This window comes from Sciurus carolinensis, chromosome 3, assembly GCF_902686445.1.
Source record: "Sciurus carolinensis chromosome 3, mSciCar1.2, whole genome shotgun sequence".
Lineage (NCBI taxonomy): Eukaryota > Metazoa > Chordata > Mammalia > Rodentia > Sciuridae > Sciurus > Sciurus carolinensis.
Genome location: NC_062215.1, coordinates 36,003,397 through 36,027,112, shown reverse-complemented (window position 1 = coordinate 36,027,112; position 23,716 = coordinate 36,003,397). Strand labels below are relative to the sequence as shown.

General features: G+C 34.6%; 1 protein-coding gene and 1 pseudogene across 3 annotated transcripts in view; both read right to left on the bottom strand.

Moving 5' to 3' along the window:
- Usp32 (ubiquitin specific peptidase 32) overlaps positions 1–23,716 on the bottom strand; it is a 192,882-nt gene that overhangs the window by 34,942 nt on the left and 134,224 nt on the right. For 2 of the 3 annotated variants that reach the window (XM_047544723.1, XM_047544722.1), the window contains 13 exons: positions 20,653–20,828; positions 20,098–20,238; positions 16,137–16,254; positions 12,489–12,643; positions 11,277–11,358; positions 10,413–10,487; positions 9,871–10,009; positions 9,240–9,345; positions 7,769–7,942; positions 6,871–7,045; positions 6,275–6,426; positions 4,728–4,839; positions 2,910–3,121 (listed from right to left, as the gene is read on the bottom strand). In XM_047544723.1, coding sequence (XP_047400679.1) covers positions 2,910–3,121; positions 4,728–4,839; positions 6,275–6,426; positions 6,871–7,045; positions 7,769–7,942; positions 9,240–9,345; positions 9,871–10,009; positions 10,413–10,487; positions 11,277–11,358; positions 12,489–12,643; positions 16,137–16,254; positions 20,098–20,238; positions 20,653–20,828 — 1,817 coding nt within the window. Of the gene's footprint in view, positions 1–2,909; positions 3,122–4,727; positions 4,840–6,274; positions 6,427–6,870; positions 7,046–7,768; positions 7,943–9,239; positions 9,346–9,870; positions 10,010–10,412; positions 10,488–11,276; positions 11,359–12,488; positions 12,644–16,094; positions 16,255–20,097; positions 20,239–20,652; positions 20,829–23,716 lie in introns of all 3 variants that reach the window. The other variant, XM_047544720.1, reaches the window with a different exon arrangement.
- On the bottom strand, positions 22,387–23,485 carry LOC124979884 (high mobility group protein B1-like; annotated as a pseudogene).

Here is a 23,716-nt window from a genome sequence, read left to right as displayed (position 1 = left end):
CGTACAGAGTGGGAGAAAATCTTTGCCACGTATATTTCAGATAGAGCACTAATTTCCAGAATACATAAAGAACTCAGAAAACTCTACACCAAGAATACAAATAACCCAATCAACAAATGGGCTAAGGAAATGAACAGACACTTCACAGAAGAAGATCTACAAGCAATCAAGAGACATATGAAAAAATGTTCAACATCTCTAGTAATAAGAGAAATGCACCCCCATTAGAATGGCGATTATCAAGAATACAAGCAACAATAGGTGTTGGTGAGGCTGTGGGGAAAATGGTACACTCATACATTGTTGGTGGGGTTACAAATTAGTGCAGCCACTCTGGAAAAGAGTGTAGAGATTCCTCAGAAAGCTTGGAATGGACCTACCATTTGACCCAGCTATCCCACTCCTCGGCCTATACTCAAAGGACTTAAAATCAGCATACTATAGAGATACAGCCACATCAATGTTCACAGCTGCTCAATTTACAATAGCCAGATTGTGGAACCAACCTAGATGCCCTTCAATTGATGAATGGATAAAGGAACTGTGGTATATATATACAATGGAATATTACTCAGCCATAAAGAATAATAAAATTATGGCATTTGCAGGCAAATGGATGAAATTGGAGAATATCATACTAAGTGAGATAAGCCAATCTCAAAAAACCAGAGGACGAATGATCTTGCTGATAAGCGGATGATGACACATAATGGGGGGTGGAAGGGGGCAAGAATGGAGGAAGGAGGGACTGTGTAGAGGGGAAAGAGGGATGGGAGGGGTGGGGGGTAAGGAAAAAATAACAGAATCAGTCAAACACCATTACCCTATGTAAATGTATGATTACGCAAATGGTATGCCTTTACTTCATGTACAAACAGAAACAACATGTATCCCATTTGTTTATAATAAAAATAAATTTAAAAAAATTTTTCTAGGTACTTAATTATTCTAGGTACTCAACTTTCATAATACTATGATAAAAATATCTATAGAGGGTGAATGGTGGCTCCTCCAAAGATATATTCACATTCTAAACTCTGGAATCGGTAAATTCAACCTCATTTGGCAAAAGGGTTTTTGGAGATGTAATTAAGTTGAGGATCTCAAAATTTTCTATTATTTCAATAGGTCCTAAATCCAATGCCAAGTATCCTTAAGAGAAAAGAAGACAGCAAAGGAAAAGGCCGTATGAAAAGGGAGAAATTGCAGTTATGCAACAAGTCATAAATTAAGGAATGCCCGGAATCAGAGATTGAAAAAGACAAGGAAACATTGTCTGTTAGAGCCCCTGGAAGGAGTACAGCTACTGATTCCTTGGCTTTAGAGATCTTGCACAGAAACTGAAACCTTCTATTGTAGTAAGTCACCAAGTTGGTGGTAACTTGTTACAGCAGTCCCAGGAAATTAATATAGTGCCTCTTCTTTGTTTTAAAAAATTTCATTTTTCTTATCATAGAAGTGATATACTTGATACTTTTTTCTTTTCTTTTTCTTCCTTTTTTCTTTTCTTTGGTGGTGTTGGGGATGTGCTCAGTATACTAATTAAGCATGTGCTATACTTGACCTTTTTATATTGACTTTATACACTCTTACAAAGCTTAATTCATTGGCTTTTTAAGTGAGTAGGGAATAGTATTTTTCATCCAGTAAAGATAATAAATAAGATGGAATGAAAAAAAAAAAAATTTAAGGTTTTCTTTTCTTCAGAGCTGGGGATTGAACCCAGGGCCTTGTGCTTTTGAGGCAAGCACTCTACCAACTGAGCCATATCCCCTGCCCCTAGAATGAATTTTTAAATAGAGATCAGGTAACTAATGGATCTTAGACATTACCTAGCAGCCAAATTCCTTATTTTTATAAAATTAGGCCACTCAAAGTCCAAAGAGAGCTGGGGTTGTGGCTCAGTGGTAGAGTGTTTGCCTAGCACATGTGAGGTACTGGGTTTGATCCTCAGCACCACATAAAAATAAACAAAGAAAATAAAGGTAATGTGTCTATCTATAAGTAAAAATATATTAAAAAAATAAAATAAAGTCCAAAGAGCTCAATTGGCTATCTAGTGGCAGAGAGAGAACCAAAACACAGGTCCTAGTCCAGTGCCCCTTTTACTGTACCAAGTTCTCCTATAAATTATAACTACCTTTTTCATTTTTTTTTAAATAGAATTTAACCTTTATTTTTTATTTATTTGTTTTTTATGTGGTACTGAGGATCAAACTTAGTGCCTCACCAGTGCCAGGCAAGTGCTCTACCATTGAGGTACAACCCCAGTCCCACTCTCATTTTTTTGTGGGGGGTAACGGGGATTGACCCAGGGGTGCTCTACCATCAAGCTACATCCCAGCCCCTTTTTGTTAATTTTTGAGACAGGGTCTTGTTAAGTTGCTGCTTTGAACTTGTGATTCTTCTGACTCTGCCAGTTGAACTGCTGGGATTCAGCCTCTTATCTACTGATTACTTTTCAAATCTTTTTTTTTTTTTTTTAAATCAGAGTCAGCCTTTAATGAAGAAATTAGCTTATCAATGAATTATGAAAAACTTATCAAAGAATATTCTCAGATTTTGTTTTTAAAAAAAAGCAAAACGATATTTAAAAGACTTTATCCAAAGGCATTCACATTTAAATGGCCAAGAAGATGTACATGCCTATGAAGATACGAACACATAGGTGATACAAATTTTAAAAGTAGTACTCAGAAGCACTGGCTATCCTGGTGCATTTTAATATATAAGAGAGGAATGCATTGCATACATTAACATGTGATACTAAATCCCAGCTCTGATTACGTACATTAGTATAAACATCATACAGAAGATGTGTTTAATGAAGATGGTGTAAAGATAGAAAAAGGCTGTTTCACAAGTGACACTGACAAGACCAACAGTAAGTTGCCCAACATTTGACTAACCATTTTTCGGTGGATTGCAATGATGTATCCTGTAAAGGGATTGTCAGGAAGAGATGGCAAATGGCCATTCACCATTCCATTTGTAAAGTTCTTCTCAGTTACACATGGCACAACAGTGTTTGGCATTCCATTGGGGATGAATATAGGTCGAGTCAGGTCCCCATTGGTAGTCAGGGTGAACATTCCATTTGTAGATGGGGAAGAGGAGAAATCTGTAAATTCAAAGATATGTGCAGCATCATCAGCTTATGCTATCTTCATCTTTGCTCTTTTCTCAAGTATTCTGAGGACCTGGACAGTATAGTCTCTTTTAACATAGGATAGAAAGAAATCATAGCTCAAATAAGAATTCTAGATTTATTGGAAGATTTTAATTTCAGATTTTGTTTTGAAACTCACTTTGATGATTAAATGACAAAGTAAGAATAACAACAGGAAACCTGTTAAGCAGAATTCTTGAAGAAATCTATATGAACATCATGTTGTGGCACACAGTTCTACCACTTGTTTTCTTTTTCCTCTCCTCTAAAATTCTCCATTCCTCTAAAACTTCTAGGTCTAATCTGGCTTCTAAACAGAAATTGCTTTTAAAATTTAAATCTAAATCAAATTAAAATATATTTCTTCTGTCTCACTAGTCACATTTCAAGTGCTCAACAGTCCATGTAACTGGTAAATATGTATAGGAAAGAAAAGTTCATAGAAAGTTATTACAGGGTTCTACTGTCTCTAAATAAAAATCAATATTATGCTAGGCAGGGTAACACACACTTGTAAACCCAGCAATTTGGAGGGCTGAGGCAGGAGCATAATAAATTCAAGGCCAGCTTCAGTGACTAGTGAGACCCTAAGCAACTTAGTCAGACCCTGTCTCACAAAATAAAAAGGACTAGGGATGTAGCTCAGTGGTTAAGATCCCCTGGGTTAAATCACTAGTAGCACAAAAATGATAAGCAACATTAAATCATCTACTAACTCATTATCAGTAGTATCTACTACATGCCAGTGAGAGGAGCCTGATTCCTATGAAACTTTTATAGGCAGAGTATTACACTAATTATAAGCAGTATAAAGAAGAACAAGGTATATTAATGGCCAAAAAAACTGACTGACCCATATTCAATCACATTCAATAACTGGACTGCTTCCTTTTCAGCTAAACTTATTGCTAATGTTTTCTGGTAATATGTTCCTCTCAAACCATCGGTTACCATGTTAGTACTGAGTAAAAGTATTAAAAGAGATATGAATGCCAATGATATATGAGCTAGTAGCCACCTACCTAACTTAGTCACATGGGTTTTCTGACTTTTGGGTTCCTCATTTATAAAAGAAATCACTAAAGTTTCTTTTGGGTTCAAAAATTCTTTTGCTCTAAGTAGAAGGAGGTTAAAAGAAAGGGAAGAGGGATGGGAAAAGGGAGGAAAGGTAGAATAAATTTAACAAAATCACATGTGCATATATAAATATACCACAGGGAATTTCACCTATAGGTGTGTGTGGAAAGTGCCAATAAAGGATGAATAAATGGATGAGCAATGGGAGGATCTGTGGAGGGCAAGGGGGATGGAGGGAGGGAAGGGGGAAGGGGGAAGTAGGGAAGAATGGGGAATGAAATGGAACAGATCAAATCCCATGGATGTATGATTTTGTTGGGACGAATCAAGCTACTATGTATATCTACAGTGTTCTAATCAAAAGAAATTAAAAATTCTTTTGCTCTAATATCCTTAGCATAACAAATACAAAAAAAGATGATAACTCTTAAAACAGTATTCAAAGGAGAGGTCACGAGAAGGGGCTCTAGTTTTATCTTACCTGTCTGTACTGGACTAGAAACTGAAACTGGAGATGCAGGGATGGGAATTTCAAATGCACACAAAAATCCACTCACGGAGAGTCGTACTTTTTGGTTGTCCTGAGGAAAGTTCTTGGGGGGGGGGGGGGGAGGAGATAAAAAAAAAAAGCAAAAGGAGAAGGAAGGGATGTTTCAGATAAAATGGAAAAATTATCTTTCATCTATCTGAAGAGAATGTCTATCTTAGGAACTTTACTGGTAAAACAAATAAGAGAACTGAATAACTTCTTCACTAACTAAAAGATGTATACTGGATAACATAATTGAAACCCACCTCACAGTCAAAGAAAATCATTTTCCCTTTTTAGAAAGAAAAAAGTATGTTGTGTATGCTTGACTTCCTACATTGTGTCTTTTTGTTTCAAGAATATAAACCCAAAATCCTCACAGAGATCTCACTTTTTAAGTTATACATGAAGAAAAATGTCAGTGAGGTAGGGTTTTATTCAGAAACCTCAAGGACAACTTAAAGAACTTTAATGGTAGAAGCACATAGGGAAGACAATATATTAGACTATTTCCCCAACTGATATGCAGGAAACAAGATTGTGTCAATTTGTCTTTATTTTCTAATTTCTTAGCATTTTGAAAGGTAAAGCATATAGTTTTCCCTTAGTGTTTTTAGGGGATTGGTTCTAGGACTCATTGCAGACACGAAAATCAGCATATGCAAGCATACTTTAAATCATCTTTAGATTATTGGTAATATTTAATATTATATAACAATTATGTAAATAGTTGTTATATTGTATTATTTAGGGAATAATGATAAGGAAAAAAGTCTGTACGTGATCAGTTTAAATATGATAGTTTTTCTTCAAGTGTTTTTCATCCATGGTGGGTTGAGTCAGGGGATGCAGAACCCTGAGACACAGGGCTGTTTATTCATAAATACACAATCATAAATAACAAAATAACCTAGGAAGAATTCCAGTAATAGTGGTATTATAGAAGGGCTGTTGTGTGTAGTTCCAACAGTTGCAGGGGAGAGCCTGTATTATAATGACACAGCTAGATCAATTCATATGGATAGCCTTAGGTATTTTTCTTCTTTAAAAACACCACCACCAGGGGATGGGGGTTTGTGGCTCAGTGGTAGAGCACTTGCCTAGCACATGTGAGACCCCAGGTTCGATCCTCAGCACCACAGAAAAATAAAATAAAGGTACTGTGTCTACCTACAACTAAAACAAAAATATTAAAAAACAAAACAAACAAATAAAAAAACCCGCCACCATCAGTGACTTGGGAGTCTGAGGAAGGAGGATAGCAAGTTTAAGGCCCTAGGAAACTTAGCAAGACCCTGTCTTGAAATAAAAAATAAAAAGAGCTGGGAATGTGACTTAGTAGTTAAGCACCCCTGGGTTCAATCTCCAATACCAAAAACAAAACAACCCCCCCATATCTACCATGGCCATTTAGCATAACAATTAATTGATAATAATGGAGAAAACTAAACTCTGACAGATGGAATCAAAGGTTTCCTAGAGGGAGTAATTAATATTACCTTTATGTTGGAACCATGTACTTCTGCAAGAAGGATTTGTTCTGATTTAAGTCCACAGAGATCACTCAGCTGTTTTTTTAAACCTGTATACTTTTCATCCATATTCAGTCTTAGTCCATATCTTATAGGGGTAGTACCGTCCAACTTAATTACTAGTAAAGAGAAAAGATATTTTATTAGTAAAATCCAAGTTACACTCAAAGTCTTATACACTGTAAGCAGATATATCTGACTTGCAAATAGCAAACAACTCAGTCTAGAATTGTATTATATATGTAAATACTAAGGTAGTACTTAAGAATAATAGTAGGAAAATTAAGATTTTTAAATGTTCATCTTATATGTAAGTATGAGCAGTTCTGCAATATTTCAAAGTTTCTGGCATGTCCAATCAATGGATGCACAAATAGGCCCAGGTTCCATGTCTTTCAAATCCCAAATCATACCTGAATGTAGATTGTTAGATTATAATATGCTGACTACTAATCTTTACGAGAACTCACTATAGACAAATAAGTATAATTACAAATTTAGGCTGTGTGTGTAAAAAGTAGAAGAAATGGAGTCAAATAATATTTTAGATCTTTGTGACCCACCTGTTATTTCTAAGTGCATATAACTGTCCATTGGTAGTGGCAAAGACAAAAAATTGAAAGGGTCAAATCGGACACTTATATGCCCACATGTCTTGCATTTGACTTGGGATCTTAGTTGCCCATGGAACAAATCCACAACAATTGATCTATTTCTTCTCAGATGGTTGTCCCAGGCCTACCAAGGAGAGAGATACAAATCTTTGTTTTACATCCCAAAATTCAGAAGATAAGATTTCTACATAAATCCAAAAGCACTAAGTATACTGCATTTAAAGGTCAAGAACATAATCCTTAAGCTTCATTTAAAATAGAATAGGTATCTGCCTATAAATTTATAATCCAGATTTGTAATTTAAAATGTATTGTCTACTGAAGGAATAGAGAATAGAATGATTTTTTCTGAATAGTACATAAAATATTAAAGGGGCTGGGGCTATATGTGTAAGGTCCTGGGTTCACTCCTTAGCATCATTTAAGTATGTATGTAAGTAAGTGAGAGTAAATTCATATGAAAAATCTTAATTTTCATTTGTTCCTACTCTGGTAATGGCATTAAGTATTAGAGTTCTTTGTCCATAAGAAGCAGATAAAACACAGCTATCAGTCACTGTATATGTTATTTTAGCAATTATTATAACTCTTTAAGTTCTACTGGATAATCATTGCTATCCCACACCATAAAGTTAATAATGTGAAATAGCAATATTTTTCTATTTTCATTAAATGTTTTTTCTGTCACTATTACTACATAATAATAAAGCAGAGAAAATAAATTATTTTGTTCTCAGTAAAATTATGGTTACAGAACATTTTAGTTTGCATTTAAGTGGTAGCCACACATATTTGTGACTAGAACATTTAATCTATTGTTTACAATAGACACTCAAAATGGACAAACCTCTGCAGCTACTTCCCAGTCTGGTCGTCCATCACTGTCCTTCAGCTCCACATATGGCTTCTCATGGACTCGGTTGAGATCCTCATGAAGACCATCCAAAAGAAAAGCCAGAAGTTCCTGGGAGTCTTGTTGCTGAAACCCATTAAACCTGGGAGCATATTTTGCTATGGTCCACTATAAATATGAGGAGTAACACTTATTATTTCTTACCCCATAAAATTTGAAATGAACATGTCCTAAAATTCAATCAGAGACATCATAAAAAGTATAGCACAGTACTTCATCTGCCTCTATTTCAGCAACTGTTTTTATTTGTTCTTTTTATATATGACAGTAGAATCTATTTGGATGTATTTATATAAGAATGAAATTTTTTGGGGGGAGTTACTGGGGAATGAACTCAGGGGCACTCAATCCCTAAGCCACATCCCCAGCACTATTTTGTACTGTATGTAGAGGGATGCTTAGCACATTGCTTTTGCACAGGCTGGCTTTGAACTCTTCCTGCCTCAGCCTCCCGAGCTGCTGAGATTACAGGTGTGTGCCACTCACCTGGCCATGAAATTTATAGTATTCTAATTAGGATCCCAGTCTTGCGGGTGTACATGAAGATGAGACTCACTGTGGTGGGCAAACTGAGCTCTTAAGGCCCACAGATGCTATTTAATACAGAAATGGTAAAGGAGCATTTGCTCAGAATGAAAGATACCCTACACTATTTTCTTTCAGTTACCTTTTCTGGTCTTACATTCTTTTATTATTAGAGGCAAAACAACATAGTATAACTACTATGTTAAGACTTTCAAACCTGTAACTATGGGCAAACTATTTAATCATTTTGTGTTTTAGTTTCTTGGGCCATAAAATGGGGATTAAAACAGGACATTATAGAATTATTCAGAGAATTAAATGAGTTAATACACATAAATTAAAATAATACCTAGCAAATGATAAGCAAAATTTTAGCTATTATAATTTTTAATTTTAAAACATTTTTTGTCCTTTAAATTAATAATTCTAAATTCATTAAAATCCACTAAATAGGGTGTTAACCTAAAACCCATATTCATTAATTACATTTATTTATGCTCCTTTTTCTATTCTACAGATACAACTAATTAGCTTAGTAGTACTGAAACTGTATTGGGCATAATTAATTAGGCTCTGAGGTCAATCTTGCAGTTAGAGTATTGCTAAGAGTAAAGGATTATAAAAAAGGTGTACTATTCAAACAAGGAAGATATTTGATAAATTAGTAAAATGAACAATATCTCAAATTTAAGACTGTGCCTTTGGTCTTTTCCTAGTCAGTATACATATAGCAGTATTTGCATGTATCTGAACATATAAAAGTATTGGACACCTGGTTTATGCTGAGTAAGCAATCCAAAAACAGAAAACATATGGAATTATGATTATTTAAATAATTATTTAGGAATTAAATACTTTTATATTATTTTAATATACTTACCCGAAGCTTTAATGGAGCAACATTCTTCTGAGTTCCACTCCAAAGTTCTTGTACTAAATCACCATAGCATTTAGCCATATGCCCCTTCATACCAATGGGATTTGTCCTAGAAGTTTGAGAAGAAAATTTATAGCCGCAGAGTCACATTAAGTCATAATCACACAGGCCCAGAAATGTCTAGTATATCACATCAAAAATATCTTATTATTTTTTGAAACAAGAAAAGTATCCCTTTGCCCTATTTTCATACTGAATAGGGCAATGAGAAAAGATTTTTCTCTTTCTCTTTCAGAATTAAAAAAAAAAAATAAAAAAAGAAGAGAGAGAGAAGATTGAAGCTAGGTGAGGTGGCACGCACTTGTAATCCCAGAAGCTCAGGAGACTGAGGCCCTAAGCAGCTCAGTGAGACCTTGGCTCTAAACAAAATATTAAAAAGGGGCTCTGGATGTGGCTCAGTGGTTTTAACCCCTAGGTTCAATACCTGGTACCAAAAAAAAAAAAAAAAAAAAAAAAATCCAAATGCCATAAAATCAATCAGGAATCTAATGCCAAAAAAACAAATCTGATATTGGCTGAACAAAGGAAGAGAATATTGAGGCGATAGTAGATTCATATAAAAATCATAGATTACCTGTTGAGTTCATAAAGATGTCTTCCTGCGATAAAATACTGTGTCAGTGGCTGTGTGTTACTAACACACTGGATGCTTGAATTCATGAAGCACGTATTTCCCAGGTTACTCAGACCTGTGGCTCCCTTTTCTGTGGGAACTAGAACAAACAACATGAGAACTAAAGCCTACCTGTAGTAATATGCTGTAGAAGAAAGATACTTGTATTCAATGTAACAATTTTTTATAACTTTTTAAATCAGTTAAATAGTGTTAATCTTTCTTTAGTAGGTCTTTCAAATGCTACAGTTAAGAAGTTTTTTTGAGAGTGGTTTTGGTAATCATGATGATCCACACTCACAGGTAATCCCAAAGTAGCAATTTTTTCTTTTTAATTGAGAATTCTCCATGTATGTCCATGTATGTCTTTAAAAATACATAATTTATTTAATTGTGGGTCAGAGAGAAATTTAGAAAATAATTTGATGTTGGGTTTATCCAACAAGAATAAAAAAGAATAAATTTAAAAACATACCTTTAAAAATAATACACTAGAGACTTACCCTTATGTCGATCGATTTTACTACTATTTGCTATAAAGGACATTTCCTCAGGCCAACTCATATCTTTGTTTCGAACTGAAAGACAAGATAGGAAAGTGTTAATTGCTTCTGCTTTAAAAGAAAAAGAAATCTCTTACTTATCAGAAACTTAAACAACTAATTTTCAGTAACTGGCTCTGAAACTGCTCCTCTTTATATTGTATATTTGATTAAATTATGAAGCTACTATAACCCAATTATCTTCATGACTTAAAATTATACTCAACTATCTAGAACAATAATTAAAGTTCAGATACAATGGAATTTCTTATACTTAAAACTCAGAAATGTGACACTGCTTCCGTAAACTCTTAACAACTGTTAGTCTAAACCATTCATTTTAATACAAACATAATTAGTTATGTTTCCAAGAAACTTCAGAGAAAGACACATGAAATTTTCAATGGCATATACATGCCAATGTGTAAATTTATGTGTGAATATACAAGTCGCTCTGTTGGTAAGCAACCAGTGTTAATAACTAATGAAAACCTACGCTACTAACTCTGAGAAAGTTGGTCTCCTTACTCAAATTCAAAAAGGCAGTCTAAAAATTTTAAGAAACTGTCAATGTGCAACTGAATTTACCTGTTTCTACCCACCCCTTTCCATTCCTTGTTAGCCTATGATTGTAGACAGGTAATTTTTCTTTTAAAACAATCTAAATAGCATAATAAGAGTACATAAGAGTCCAGGGGATGGGTTTTATCAAAAAGAACATAATGATCAAGTAATATTTGCCTTGGGAAAAATTATAAAATTATTATAATTCTTTAAAGTCCTCTTCAAAAATCTAATATATAAATGCATGCTTCTATCAGATACCTTCAATTACCAGGTGCTGTTCATCCTGGATTTTCAAATATTCCAATCTATGATCCTCATCATCCAGAAGAGTAAGGTAATTCTAAATAAAGCAGAGGAAATGTTTCTGTTAATCTGGTTAGTGAATTTGAAACAAATGTAGGAATGAAAGTGAATGACAAAAACTTCCTTGCATTTATGTAATTTATGTCACAAAAACTTGGCATATTAAAATTATCCAGAAATATTTATAATTTAGGTGGCAAAATGTAGGAAAGACAAATTGGCTTTCTCTCATTTCATGAACATTCTCTATGTCCTTAAAACAAAATTACATGTAATTTTGGGGTGATCAGGAAAAGATCCATTCATATATTACAATGTTCACTGAAACAGATTTTTTGAAGAGCTTGGAGGAAAGAAATTTTCTTTAGTACCTAGAATGAAATTTCGTAAATGTACTGAACGAAATTTGACTACTTATTAGGAATTGAAAATGTAAAATCAAAAGTTGTGTAGTAGGAGTATACGTTTTTGTTTAAGCTTACACTATCTAAAGTGCTTACAGAATTATTTCCTGTAATTCTCAAGACTGCCATGAGGGAGATACTATTATTTCCTTGTTTCACTCTAGCAAAAACAAAGGCAGAGAGTTAAGAGACTTGCCCTCAGTTATACAACTAAAAAGAGGCAGTCAGGATTTAATTCCTGGCAGTGTGATACTGTCTCTCAGTGGTGACCAGAGAAGGATAAAAAAAAGAAGACACCAGGGACCGGAGAACTGGTTGAAACTACGTTGATGAACCAATTTCATAGTGTAATCTACACTGAATATATAAGGATTAAGAGCATGGCCTATGAGGAGAATGGAAGATAGGGGTCAGAGGATGGGAAGGAGGAATTATATACTTTGTATTGTTTCAAATTTTTAACATGTGAATAAACTACTTCAAAACAAAATCCAATATGAAATCTATTTAGTATAAACAAAAAATTTGTATTTGTAACAATAATCTTTATCAAACTGTAATGTTCATGATGACCAACTGCTGCTACTATGAATCATGACAAATGACGATTATGACAAACATCTTCATGTGTGAAAATAATAATTAAAAGTAGAAGTTTTCACTGAAATACTAGATATGATTTTTAGCATAATTACTACAGACAAAAATTCATACTCATGATTTAACATTCAATCAGACTCTGTGACAATGAGATGCCTCTTACCTCACTATTATATAGCCATAGGCGCATATCTTCCTCTTTAATTCGAAGCCTTTGAGATAGATACTCATGAATTTCCTTGATGGTCTGCATTCTACTAAAACAGCCTGTATAGGCTAACACCCGCTTTAAAGGTGCATTCGGAGAAGGTACATTTCCTATGGTTATAGTAATCACAGTAAGGAAAAAGGCAGATAAACAAGACAAAACAAAACAAAAATATATAAAACAAGAAAAAATCCAGAAGAAAGAAAGTGCATCCCTCTCAGCAATAGGTTTTAGGAAATAATGATGAGAAATGAGAATTATAGATTCAATAATTATATAAATAAAGAGTACCATAAAGCTTTAAAATTAAGATCTCAGAAGACCCAAGTGTCTTTAAGGTCCCAACTCTAAAAAGAAAAGAATATTAAAAGCTCAGAGGCCCAAATAACTGATGACATTTGGCTCTCAAGAGTGGGAACATGTCTGCGATCAACTGGCACTGGTATATGGCTGACCTCAGTTGGATCATGCCTAGTAGGAATATGAAGTAAAACTCAGTGTAAGAGTGGAGGAGATAAATAGCACTGAATTTCAATTCCAGATAGATAATTGGATTCCCCTCATCTACATTCTTAAACTAATTCCATCTAATTTTATCACTCTTAGCCATTAAATGGACGAATTACTTGACTCATTGGTACAGTTATACAGAAAATTTTACTTAAAATTCTAAATAGGTAGAGATTTTAAATGGCCAAATGATCTTAAAATTTGGCCAAGAAGTTTTCCATGACAAAATAAATAAATAAATGAATAGTCTTACTGAAAAGAATGGGAAATATATAGCCTATTGCCCAATAAGGTAATACTGAACATGACCTTAAATTTCTGAAGGACTGAAGGTGGAAATAAGAATGGCAATATAGTTGTCATCAGAATCTTCAGGGGGATAGTTTGAGGAGCTCCACCCACAGGATACCAAAATCTATGGATGCTCAAATCCCTTATACAAAATAGCATAGTCCTTGGATATAACCTATATATATCTGCCCATACACTCTCTAGATTATTTATAATACATAATACAATGTAAATGTTATAAGTCATTGCTATACTATATTATTCAGTGAACAGTGACAAGAAAAAATGTTGTTCATGTTCAGTACAGAAGCAAATTCGATTTTTTTTCTGAATTATTTTAGATCTTTTGAATCTATAGATGAGAAATTTGTGGGTATGGAGGGGGAAGGAAGTGAAGAGTGAAGTAAGATTACACCAAGGCTTACTACATACTTCAAAAGAGGAAGAGGATGAAATGACAAGAGAGTATGAAAATCAAAGATAGCTTGTTAAAAAACTCTTGCTAAATCCTGATTTGACTTCATAATCAAAAATCAAGACAAAAGTTGTAGTTTAAAAGGTTATCTTTGCCAATGGGAGGCTATATTTTATTAAGCAACCCAAACAAAAATGTAAACAACATATCAATATAATCTGTCTAGGGCACAAGTATACATTCTAGATTGTTGTCCACCTAGTCAATAGTAACTTATTCCCTGCCAATAAATGTGCTTTAATGAGCTCCCCCACCCCAACCCCAGTATTGGGGATTAAACTCAGGGTCTCCTGAACGCTAGACAAGCACTCTACTACTGAGCTATATACCTCCAACCCTTTTTATTAGTTTATTTTGTGACAGGTTCTCACTATATTGCCCAGGCTGGCCTCAAACTTGTGTTCCTTCTGCCTCAGCCTCCCAAGTTGCTGGGATTACAGGCATGTGCCCAGCTTAGTGTAAGTCTTCATCTACTAAACAAATAGAAAAATATTAGCATCAATTGCTTTTTTTAGGCCTTCCAGGAAGAATTCACTCAGCTAAAATAGTCTGAAAACTCATCTAAGGAATAATGATTTCTGTAGTTTTGTCTACAGAAAAGGCTACATTTAAGTCATTATAACTATAACTGTGGGAAGATTTGTATATCTCCTACTTCAAAAGGAATAAGAGCCTAACAAACAGTTGTAACAAATCATATTGAAGAAAGATGAACATTATTTTATGGCAGAACGAAACTTAATCATCATCAAGTTTTAAACATACAGCAAAGCAAATCTTTTACTATCAGCAAGCAAAGGTAATCCATAAGAGAAAATAAAAGTGCAAATTTCTCCAATTATACATAAGAGGATTAGTTGTAAGATTACAGCAAGAAAGCATATTTTTATAAAATTAAAAATGATTAATGATTGATTCCACAACTAATTAGTAATGAATAAAATTTCAAATTAAGAACAAATTTGGAGCACCAGAACTACAACAGTTCTAGGATTCAGAAGCATATGCAAGTATAATGTCCAAGTTAATCTCATCCTAAGCCACAATAAGAAAATTTGTGTTCTAGACAGATTTATAGCATAGCTCAATTCCCAGGCAGCCACTTATTCTATATAATTTTGTGCTTTTGAGTAGCACCAAAAAATCTAGGGGAATTTACAGAAGCAGCAAAAATCTAGGATCAGCACAAGTGTTATAAATACTTACTAAAAGCACAACAACGCATCTTGCCTCTCATGTTATCTTTCAAAGAGAATCAAAAAAAGACATATGCTATGGATCCCGTGGAAGAATGTTTCATAGATATTCCCTTTTCTTTGTTCCTTGATTTTGAAGTTTTCCCCCCAAAACAGTTTGATTAGCAGAGGTCACTGTTTTGCTATAATTCTTACCAAAATATATGTAAGAGTCTTCCTCTGTTATCTGAATACAACCTTTAAGGAGGACATAAAACTAACTTTGTTTGAATTCAAAGGAAACCTAGTACTCACACAAGGGTGGTTGTTTAGTAGTTCTTGCAAACTATCATATATTGTTAGAAATATCTGACATTACTAACACAAAGTCTAAGACTTTGCTAATGGATGAACTCATTATTTCTTTATTGCTGAAGAATAATTTCATTTATATGTAAGCAAAAAGCACAAGTATTATATATCAATAAAATTTAACTTTATAAATTAAAGGAGAACTTTTGTTATGTTATATTTCATTTTGGTGACTTGGTGTTTTTCTTTGTTTTTTGGGGGGAGGTTTGACATTTTTCAAAGCAAATGTATAATAATCATTTTCCAAAACATATATTTGCTCGGAATAATTTGTTATAAAGCACTCTTAGTTTAGAATGAGAACTGCATTATGTTTGGTCAAAACAGATCCAAAAAACAACAACAAAAAGTGCCAAAAGAATTACTCTTATAAATTTGAGTGGAATTGTAAAGACCAGTCAATAAGTGGTACACTGCAACTTAAATCTAGCAACAATTTATAATGGCCATCTCAAAGAATAAAATAAATAAAAGTCTATTTCTGTTTATTATTTTCATAAACTTAGAAACTAGAAAAGGAAAACAACTCTTCCTAGTTTGCTGCTGTGATTTTGCTTCTACTTCAATCCAGTCTTGCGCATGACCATAGATCTAAGCCTCACAAGTAATTCACTGATTTGGTATGAAAACGGATGGGAATGTAAATTAGTACAGTGGCACCAGACTGAGCAACTTGGTTTTCACTTTTTCTTTATTCTCAAGAAAACGTGTGGTATTCTTGCTGCATTCTTACGTTACCTCTCGGTAAATGCTGAGGAAACATTCTCAGGCTCATCATACCCATATTCACCCAGATGTTAGACTGCTGTGTTCGAGTGGCAGGTTGCTGTCTCAGGAAGAGAAGATATCGAGGAAATAATTCCAATTCTGGGATGTCTGTCTTGCTATTTTTGATCACCTGTTACAAGTGATAAAAAGTGATCACTCTAAAAGAATAAACCAAATTTGCCATTTTAATTTAACTCCTAAGATTTATCTTTATTCTTAAACATGAACTATGATTATACTATTCTCATATAACTCCTTTTACTTTTATCTATTTCATGTACTGTAAACCAACAATTGATATTTTAAAGATGAATTCATAGAACTAGAGTTATAAGTAAAAACTATGGAAGTTTTCATGCCATTAACTACACAGTCCAGTTGCCACTCAAAGTTTAGCAATCTACACTATTTCTAGTAATGTCTTTGAGTATGTAACTCTAAGTTTTATCATTGATCAACATTTAAAAACATCCCCATTTTGTTAATATGTAGAAACAGTGTTATAAATTTGCTTAAAATTTTATTTGTGTTATTTTTCCATATAAATTTTCCTATTTTTTTTAGAGACACATTTATTCAGCATCATCAGACTATTACATTTAGGAATCAACAGCATGGGTGAAAAAAAAAGTCTACATAAAACCCTTTGTTGGAATGCTTTACACTTTCTACAGAGCAGAAACTAAAATAACCTGTTATACAATTAGGCACGAATACAGTCCTTCAGCTTTTTGCCCATACACATGAGTATTGTCTGAGCCATGTCTTCTTTGTAGCAGCTAGGCCCTACTTCCACTGTGCATGGCTGAGTTCACAAATTTGTTGTTACCTGCAGTGTCCCTGTCACTTCTCTGGCTCTCCTCTCCTGCAAAGCTTTGTTTCCTGGCAGTATTAAAACCTTCTGCCACTGCCATAGCTATTGCTGCTGCTGGAACCACCTAGCCACCTTGGTTTCATGGTTTGGCAAAGTACTGGCCTCCACCACCATAAGGTCCAGAGCTTCTTCCTCCAAAGTTTCCACCCTTCATGGTCCAAAATTTGATAACTGGATTGTTGTAATTTCTCAAATCACTGTAGCTTCCATTACCTCCAAAACTGCTTCTATTATTACCAAATCCATTGTAGCCACCCCTGCTGCCACCATATCCACCACCACTACCACAACCACTAAAGTTTCCTCCACGATCAAAATTGTCATTTCCACCAAAACCACCTCCAAGACCACCACCAAAGTTTCCAGAACCACTTTGACCTCTTTGACTAGATGAAGCACTTCCTCACTTCACAGTTTTTGCCATTCACAGTATGGTATTTCTGAATGACTATCTTACCCACAGAGTCATGGTCATCAAAGTTACAAAAGCAAAGCCCCTCTTCTTTCATTGCCTCAGTTAGCCATGAAAATTCAATTTTTCTGTACTGTTCAAAATAGTCTGGTAGGCAATGTTCTTCAGTATCTTCTTTAATGCCACTTACAAAGATCTTTTCCACAGTTAACTGAGCCCCTGGTCTCTGAGAATCTTCTCTTGCGACAGCTCTCTTTAGGTCCCCAACTCTTCTATCAACTTTGTGTGGCCTTGCATTCACAGTTACATCCACTTCCTCCTCAATGGCATGAGTGACAAACCCAAAGCCCCTGGACTGCTTGGTGTTTGGGTCTCTCATTACCACACAGTCCGTGAGTGCTCCCCATTGCTCAAAATGGCTTCGTAGACTCTTATCAGTTCTATCAAAGCTCAGCCCTTCAATGAATAGCTTCCACAGCTGTTCCGGTTCTGACATGACTGCAGCAGGAAGAGAGACTTAACAATGCTTTCTCGGTGGCGTCCGTGGGTAGAAAGGAGTAAGCTAACAAATGTATCCTATGGTTTTTTGTTTTTTTTTTTAAATTATGTTCCGCTTGTATAACTGGTTTGCTCACATATTTTTGTCTATGATTAAACACCAAATTGAGGTTTCACATTGTTGAAACAGTATTTTTAAGTAGATCCTTCCAAATAACCTGTTCCTTAGCCAACAGACACAAGTAAACATTTATATCAAAATATGCTTTTATGGATTTTAAGATCAGCACTTTGTCAGTTTTGTGCTCTAACAAGATAGCATGGTTAACACTCAAACACTCCTTTTTTTGTGTTTGGTTGGAGATTGAATCCATGGTGCACTACCACTGAGCTACATTCCCATTCCTTTTCTTTTTCCAGACAGGGTCTCAGTAAGTTGTCCAGGTTGGCCTCAAATTTGTGATTCTTCTGCCTCAGTCTCCTGAGTAGATGGGATTGTTAGCATGTGCTGCTGTACCTGAATAACACTCAAATTCTTTGAAACAGAAATCCTGCAGACTCAGGTGGTCAAGCTTTATTTCCATTTGTCCTAGAAACAATGCTTTTTACAATAGACCAATTTTTAACATCAAGGAGACAATATTAAGAATCAAATAAAAAACAATACTACAAACCAAATCTTTAGAATTATTTCTCAAAAGTATTCCAAATATTTCAAAATTACAGAAAATGTTCTATGTGCAATTTGAAAGAATATGATGTATCACAATAAATTAGGAAGTTTCAAAAAATTAAGAGATTAACTCAAGAACTGTTTCACACAGAAACAGATAAAAAATCTGCAAACAGATAAAAAAGAATGATCAATCCTGATCTGAATACAGTAGCATTTTATAGCTCACAAATACAAACCATAAATTCTTTATTTTTTTTTGGTGGGGGTTACCATCGATTGAATTCAGGGGCACTAAACCATTGAGCCACATCCCCACCCCATTTTGTATTTTATTTACAGACAGGGTCTCAGTGAGTTGCTTAGTGCCTCACTAAGTTGCTAAGACTGGTTTTGAACTCTCGATCCTCCTGCCTTAGCCTCTGAGTCATTGGGATTACAGGTGTGCATCACCATGCCTGGCAAACCCTAAATTCTTGATACCCATTTAAATATAATTTTTAATAAATATAGTCATTAATAGCTCAAAAGCACAGTCTAAGGTTTTAATGCATACTTTTACTCTTTATGGAAGTTAACTTATCATGTGTCAGGTAAACAAAACTTGGACACCATAAGATAGTGTTTTTTGATATACTAAAATAAATCTTATTATGAGGTATTTTTACTGCACTGACAATGTAAATAGTACAGTCCAGAAGAATGAGTTCTGCTATTTACTGTATAATTATAATGAATGATGCTTTTTAAGTAAGTTACTAATATTTTACTGTTTCATACCCCAAATCCTTTATTTTATTTCATCCAAATGACTCATCCTAGTAATTGCAACAATTAGAATTCACTGGCTTTGAATTTTTTTTGAAAATTATTTATTTATTTATTTATTTTTTTTCAGTGCTGGGGATTGAACCCAGGGCCCTATGCTTGTAAGGCAAGCACTTTACCAACTGAGCTATCTCCCCAATCCCGAAAATTACTGTTATCATAAATTATGATAACAAAAGATAAACCACAAAGAATCCAACCAAAGTTAGAAAGATCTCTAAATGGATGCTTATGTAATTAACAGTAATAGTTTCAGAAATAACTTCTGTACCATTCATTATATTCACTGAACTTTTTGGACCTGATATTTGGTCTTCCTTCAACCCTGGCCCAAGGTCTTAGGTGATGTTTCCATTTACCTGAAATGACTCATTTAACAGTTTACCTTCATAATTCCTTAACTTTATTTAGTTCAGTGAATATTCTTGGGACTCTGTGTTAGCCACTCAATTCTACTGGGATATCAATATATGCTGGCATCTAATATAGTACTTTTTACATTCTGAATGAATGGATATGGGTGTGAAGGAACCTAAAAGTATTTGTTCAATTAATTTCAACAGGTTCTGAGTCTTCTGCTATGATAGGGCAGAAACTAATTTTGGATGATGAGATTCATATAGAGAAGTAATAAAAGATCAGTTTTTGTAACTACTCCATAAATAAGACATTATTAGCTAATACTTACTGGTCTAGGTAGAGCCAGGTTGGCTCCATACCAATGATAAAGTGCTCTCCATACAGGTTCTGGAACCATTTCATAATCTCTTCCATGGATCAGCTGTGGAGTTCGTTTTAATCGGCCTCCTTCTAGTGTTAATGATGTAGCCTTAGAAAGAATGAAATGTTTTTAATACTAAGAAGTCTATTTTATATTAACAAAACCTAGACATAGGAGAATAAACTCTTATGTTGCTGCTCAGTTTCATGTTGTGGAAAACACAAATTTTCTGAGATTTTATTTTTGGTTTTCAAATAAGGTATTTAAGAATGGGAACTTCATATATACATGAAACATTTTCAAAGCTGTCCTGAGAATAACTGTAATTACAAGCATTAACTACTTCAAAGGGAGTATTAAAACAGCATATTTTCACAGAAATGTACTAGGCAAAGAGATTTCCATTTATAACAGGTTAGTTAAAATGAGCCACACATTTTGCTATGTGCCTAAACCCCTAAAATGAAATTTATTGGCAACTGGAAAGAGAACAATTTTAAGGTCAGATGACAAATTACCTACCTTTACTGGTTCTTGAGTTACTAGTGGCTGGTTATCAATAGCTCCTGGTTTCTGAGGATTAAAGTGCAACAGAATATTCCCATTGGCTCCTAGCAAACACTGGTTGTTATTGTCAGAAGTGTTATGTTGTCGAGCAAAGCACATATCTGCCCCCGGTGTTGTAGAATACAAAAAGCCTACATAAGAAAAAAGGATGAAGTCTTTTACTGTTAATTGCTATTATTCTGTTGGTACAACATTATATTTTAGATTTTGATAAATCTCTTTGAGATAGGAAATACATATATTTATTATACATAAATATGTATATATATAATATATAATAAATATAAATATAAATATATATATATATATATATTTTTTTTTTGGTATCAGGGACTAAACCCAGGGGTGCTCTACCACTGACCTACACCTCCAGTCCTTTTTATTCTTGAGACAGGGTCTCACTAAGGTGATCAGTGCTTGGGGCCTCACTAAGCTGCTGAGACTGGCCTCAAACTTGTGATTATTCATTCAGTCTCAGCCTCCCTAGATGCTGGGATTACAAGTGTATACACCATGCCCAGCTTACAAGTTTTTAAAAACTGCTATCAAATGAAAATTTGGCCACCCTTCTAAATAATATGTAATAATTCAGGATGAAAATTATATGTTCTCTGACAGGAAGGAAAGTGAAGAGGCTACATAGCTGGGCTTTTACTTAACTCTCCTTTATAACTTTTTCTTACTTTTCTGTCTCTCTCTCTCTTTTTTTTTTGGTACTAGGGATTTAATCCAGTCCTTTTTGTTTTTTCTTTTGAGACAAGTCTCACTAAGTTGCTGAGGCTGGCCTTGAACTTGAGATCCTCCTGTCTCAGTCTCTCAAGTTGCTAGGATTATAGGCATGTGCCACTATACCTGGCTCTTTGTTTAAATTTTTTGAGACAGCCTCACTAATTTTCTAAAGCTCCACTCCCTTAATTGTTAATTCTACCTAAAAAAACATATTCTAAATACTCTTGGTAGACAATGGCAATAGGAAATCTATAAACTAAAGGAAAGGAGATAAAACAAAAACTCCAACAAAAAAGTGATTTTCCTAATATACCTAATTTAAAAGAAGGCATAGTCTTTACAATAGGAAGATACCTGTAGAAAAATGATTGATGGTATAGAATGTGAAAGTTAAGATATGTCAACTCTTAACTACATGTCAATCTTAGGTATATATTCTAGTTATTGATGATCTTTATGTTGTTACTAATGCATTATATATAATATTGGTCTTCATTTTGACATAATCATACAATCATGGAATATAATTTGCTCTACTTCAGTCCCCAGTATTTTCCCCTCCCTTCCCACTTCCTGTTCTCCTACCTCTATTCTACTGGTTTTCCTTCTACTTATTTTTTTTTCTAATAAAAAAAATTGTATTTACTTAGAAGCATTCAGAATGTCAACACAACAGCTGCAACTTCTTTTTTTTTTTTTTTTGCAATTATAGAGTGGTATTCAGTTAACAGAACAACAATTATTTTGTATAAGCTGCATCAGAGACAACTGAAGATGAAAAACTACCATCCCATATAACTAATTTGTGCTGTGCCCCAACAAGAACCTGCTTTAAATTTCCATGCCAATTTACAACCCCCATACTGTGCCAGGCAAGGTTAGTGGCTATTGAAAATACCACCACGACAGGGCTATCTAAAGACACATTCGGTAGTGTGTTAACTATACAAAAAAGGACACTATATGGCTTAAAAACAAATCTTAGACAGCCTTACATTTCAATTTTTTTCTTTAAAAGGAGTGAGTTGTGAACAGGGGGGTTAAATGCTTTATAGACAAGAAAAAAAACTGCGTTAGAATCAACTTATTCATCATCATCATCTTCGTCATCTTCCTCCTTTTCTTTCTTTCTCTTGCTCTTTTCAGCCTTGACGACAACACCCTTTTTTGCTGCATCGGGTTTTCCTTTAGCTCGGTAGGCAGCAATATCCTTTTCATACTTTTCCTTCAGCTTAGCAGCTTTCTTTTCATAAGGCTGCTTATCATCTGAAGCAGTGTGATTCCACATCTCTTCCAGTCTCTTTGCAACATCACCAATGGATAGGCCAGGATGTTCTCCTTTGATTTTTTGGGCGATACTCAGAACGGAAGAAGAAGAAGGCCGACGGAGGCCTCTTGGGTGCACTGGGATCCTTGAACTTCTTTTTTGTTTCCCCTTTCAGAGGACATAGGTTTTCATTTCTCTTTCTTAATGGGCCTTGTCTGCCTCTGCCATGTCTTCAGATTTTCCTTTGTCTTTAGCAGACATGGTCTTCCACCTCTCTGAGCACTTCTTAGAAAACACTGAAAAGTTGACTGAAGCATCTTGGTGCTTCTTCTTGTGCTCCTCCCGGCAAGGTTTACACAAAGAATGCATATGATGACATTTTGCCTCTCGGTTTCTTAGGATCTCCTTTGCCCATGTTTAGTTGTTTTTCCTCAGTGAGGCACAGAGTCGCCCAGTGCCTGTCCAGTTCTTACTTGCCCCGGCGCTGTCTCTATGGAGTTCAATGTACTGCAATGGCTTCCTTCTACTTATTTTTAAATTAGCACTTTATAGATACACCTAAAGGTGAAATTCACTGTGGTATATTCATATTTGTAAGAAGTATAATTTGGTCAAATTTATTCCAACATTCCTCTTTTTTTTTTTCTGGCCTTTCCTCACTCCTCCTCAATCCCTTCCCCCTGCCCTACTCACCTCCCTTCTATTTTCATGGGATTTCCCCTACTATCTCTCCCCCTTATTTGGTCTAGTTTCCACTTATGAGAGAAAATACTAGACCTTTGATTTTGAGTCTGGCTTATTTCACCTAGCATGATGGTCTCCAGTTTCATCTGTTTACCAGCAAATGTCATAATTTCATTTTTTTTCATGGCTGAGTAAAACGAAACCGTGTATATAGATAACATTTTTTTTTAAATTCATTCATCTGTTGACTTGTACTTGGGCTGTTTCCATAATTTGGCTATTGTGAATTGTGTGGCTATAAACATTGATGTACCTGTATTGCTATAGTATGCTGATTTT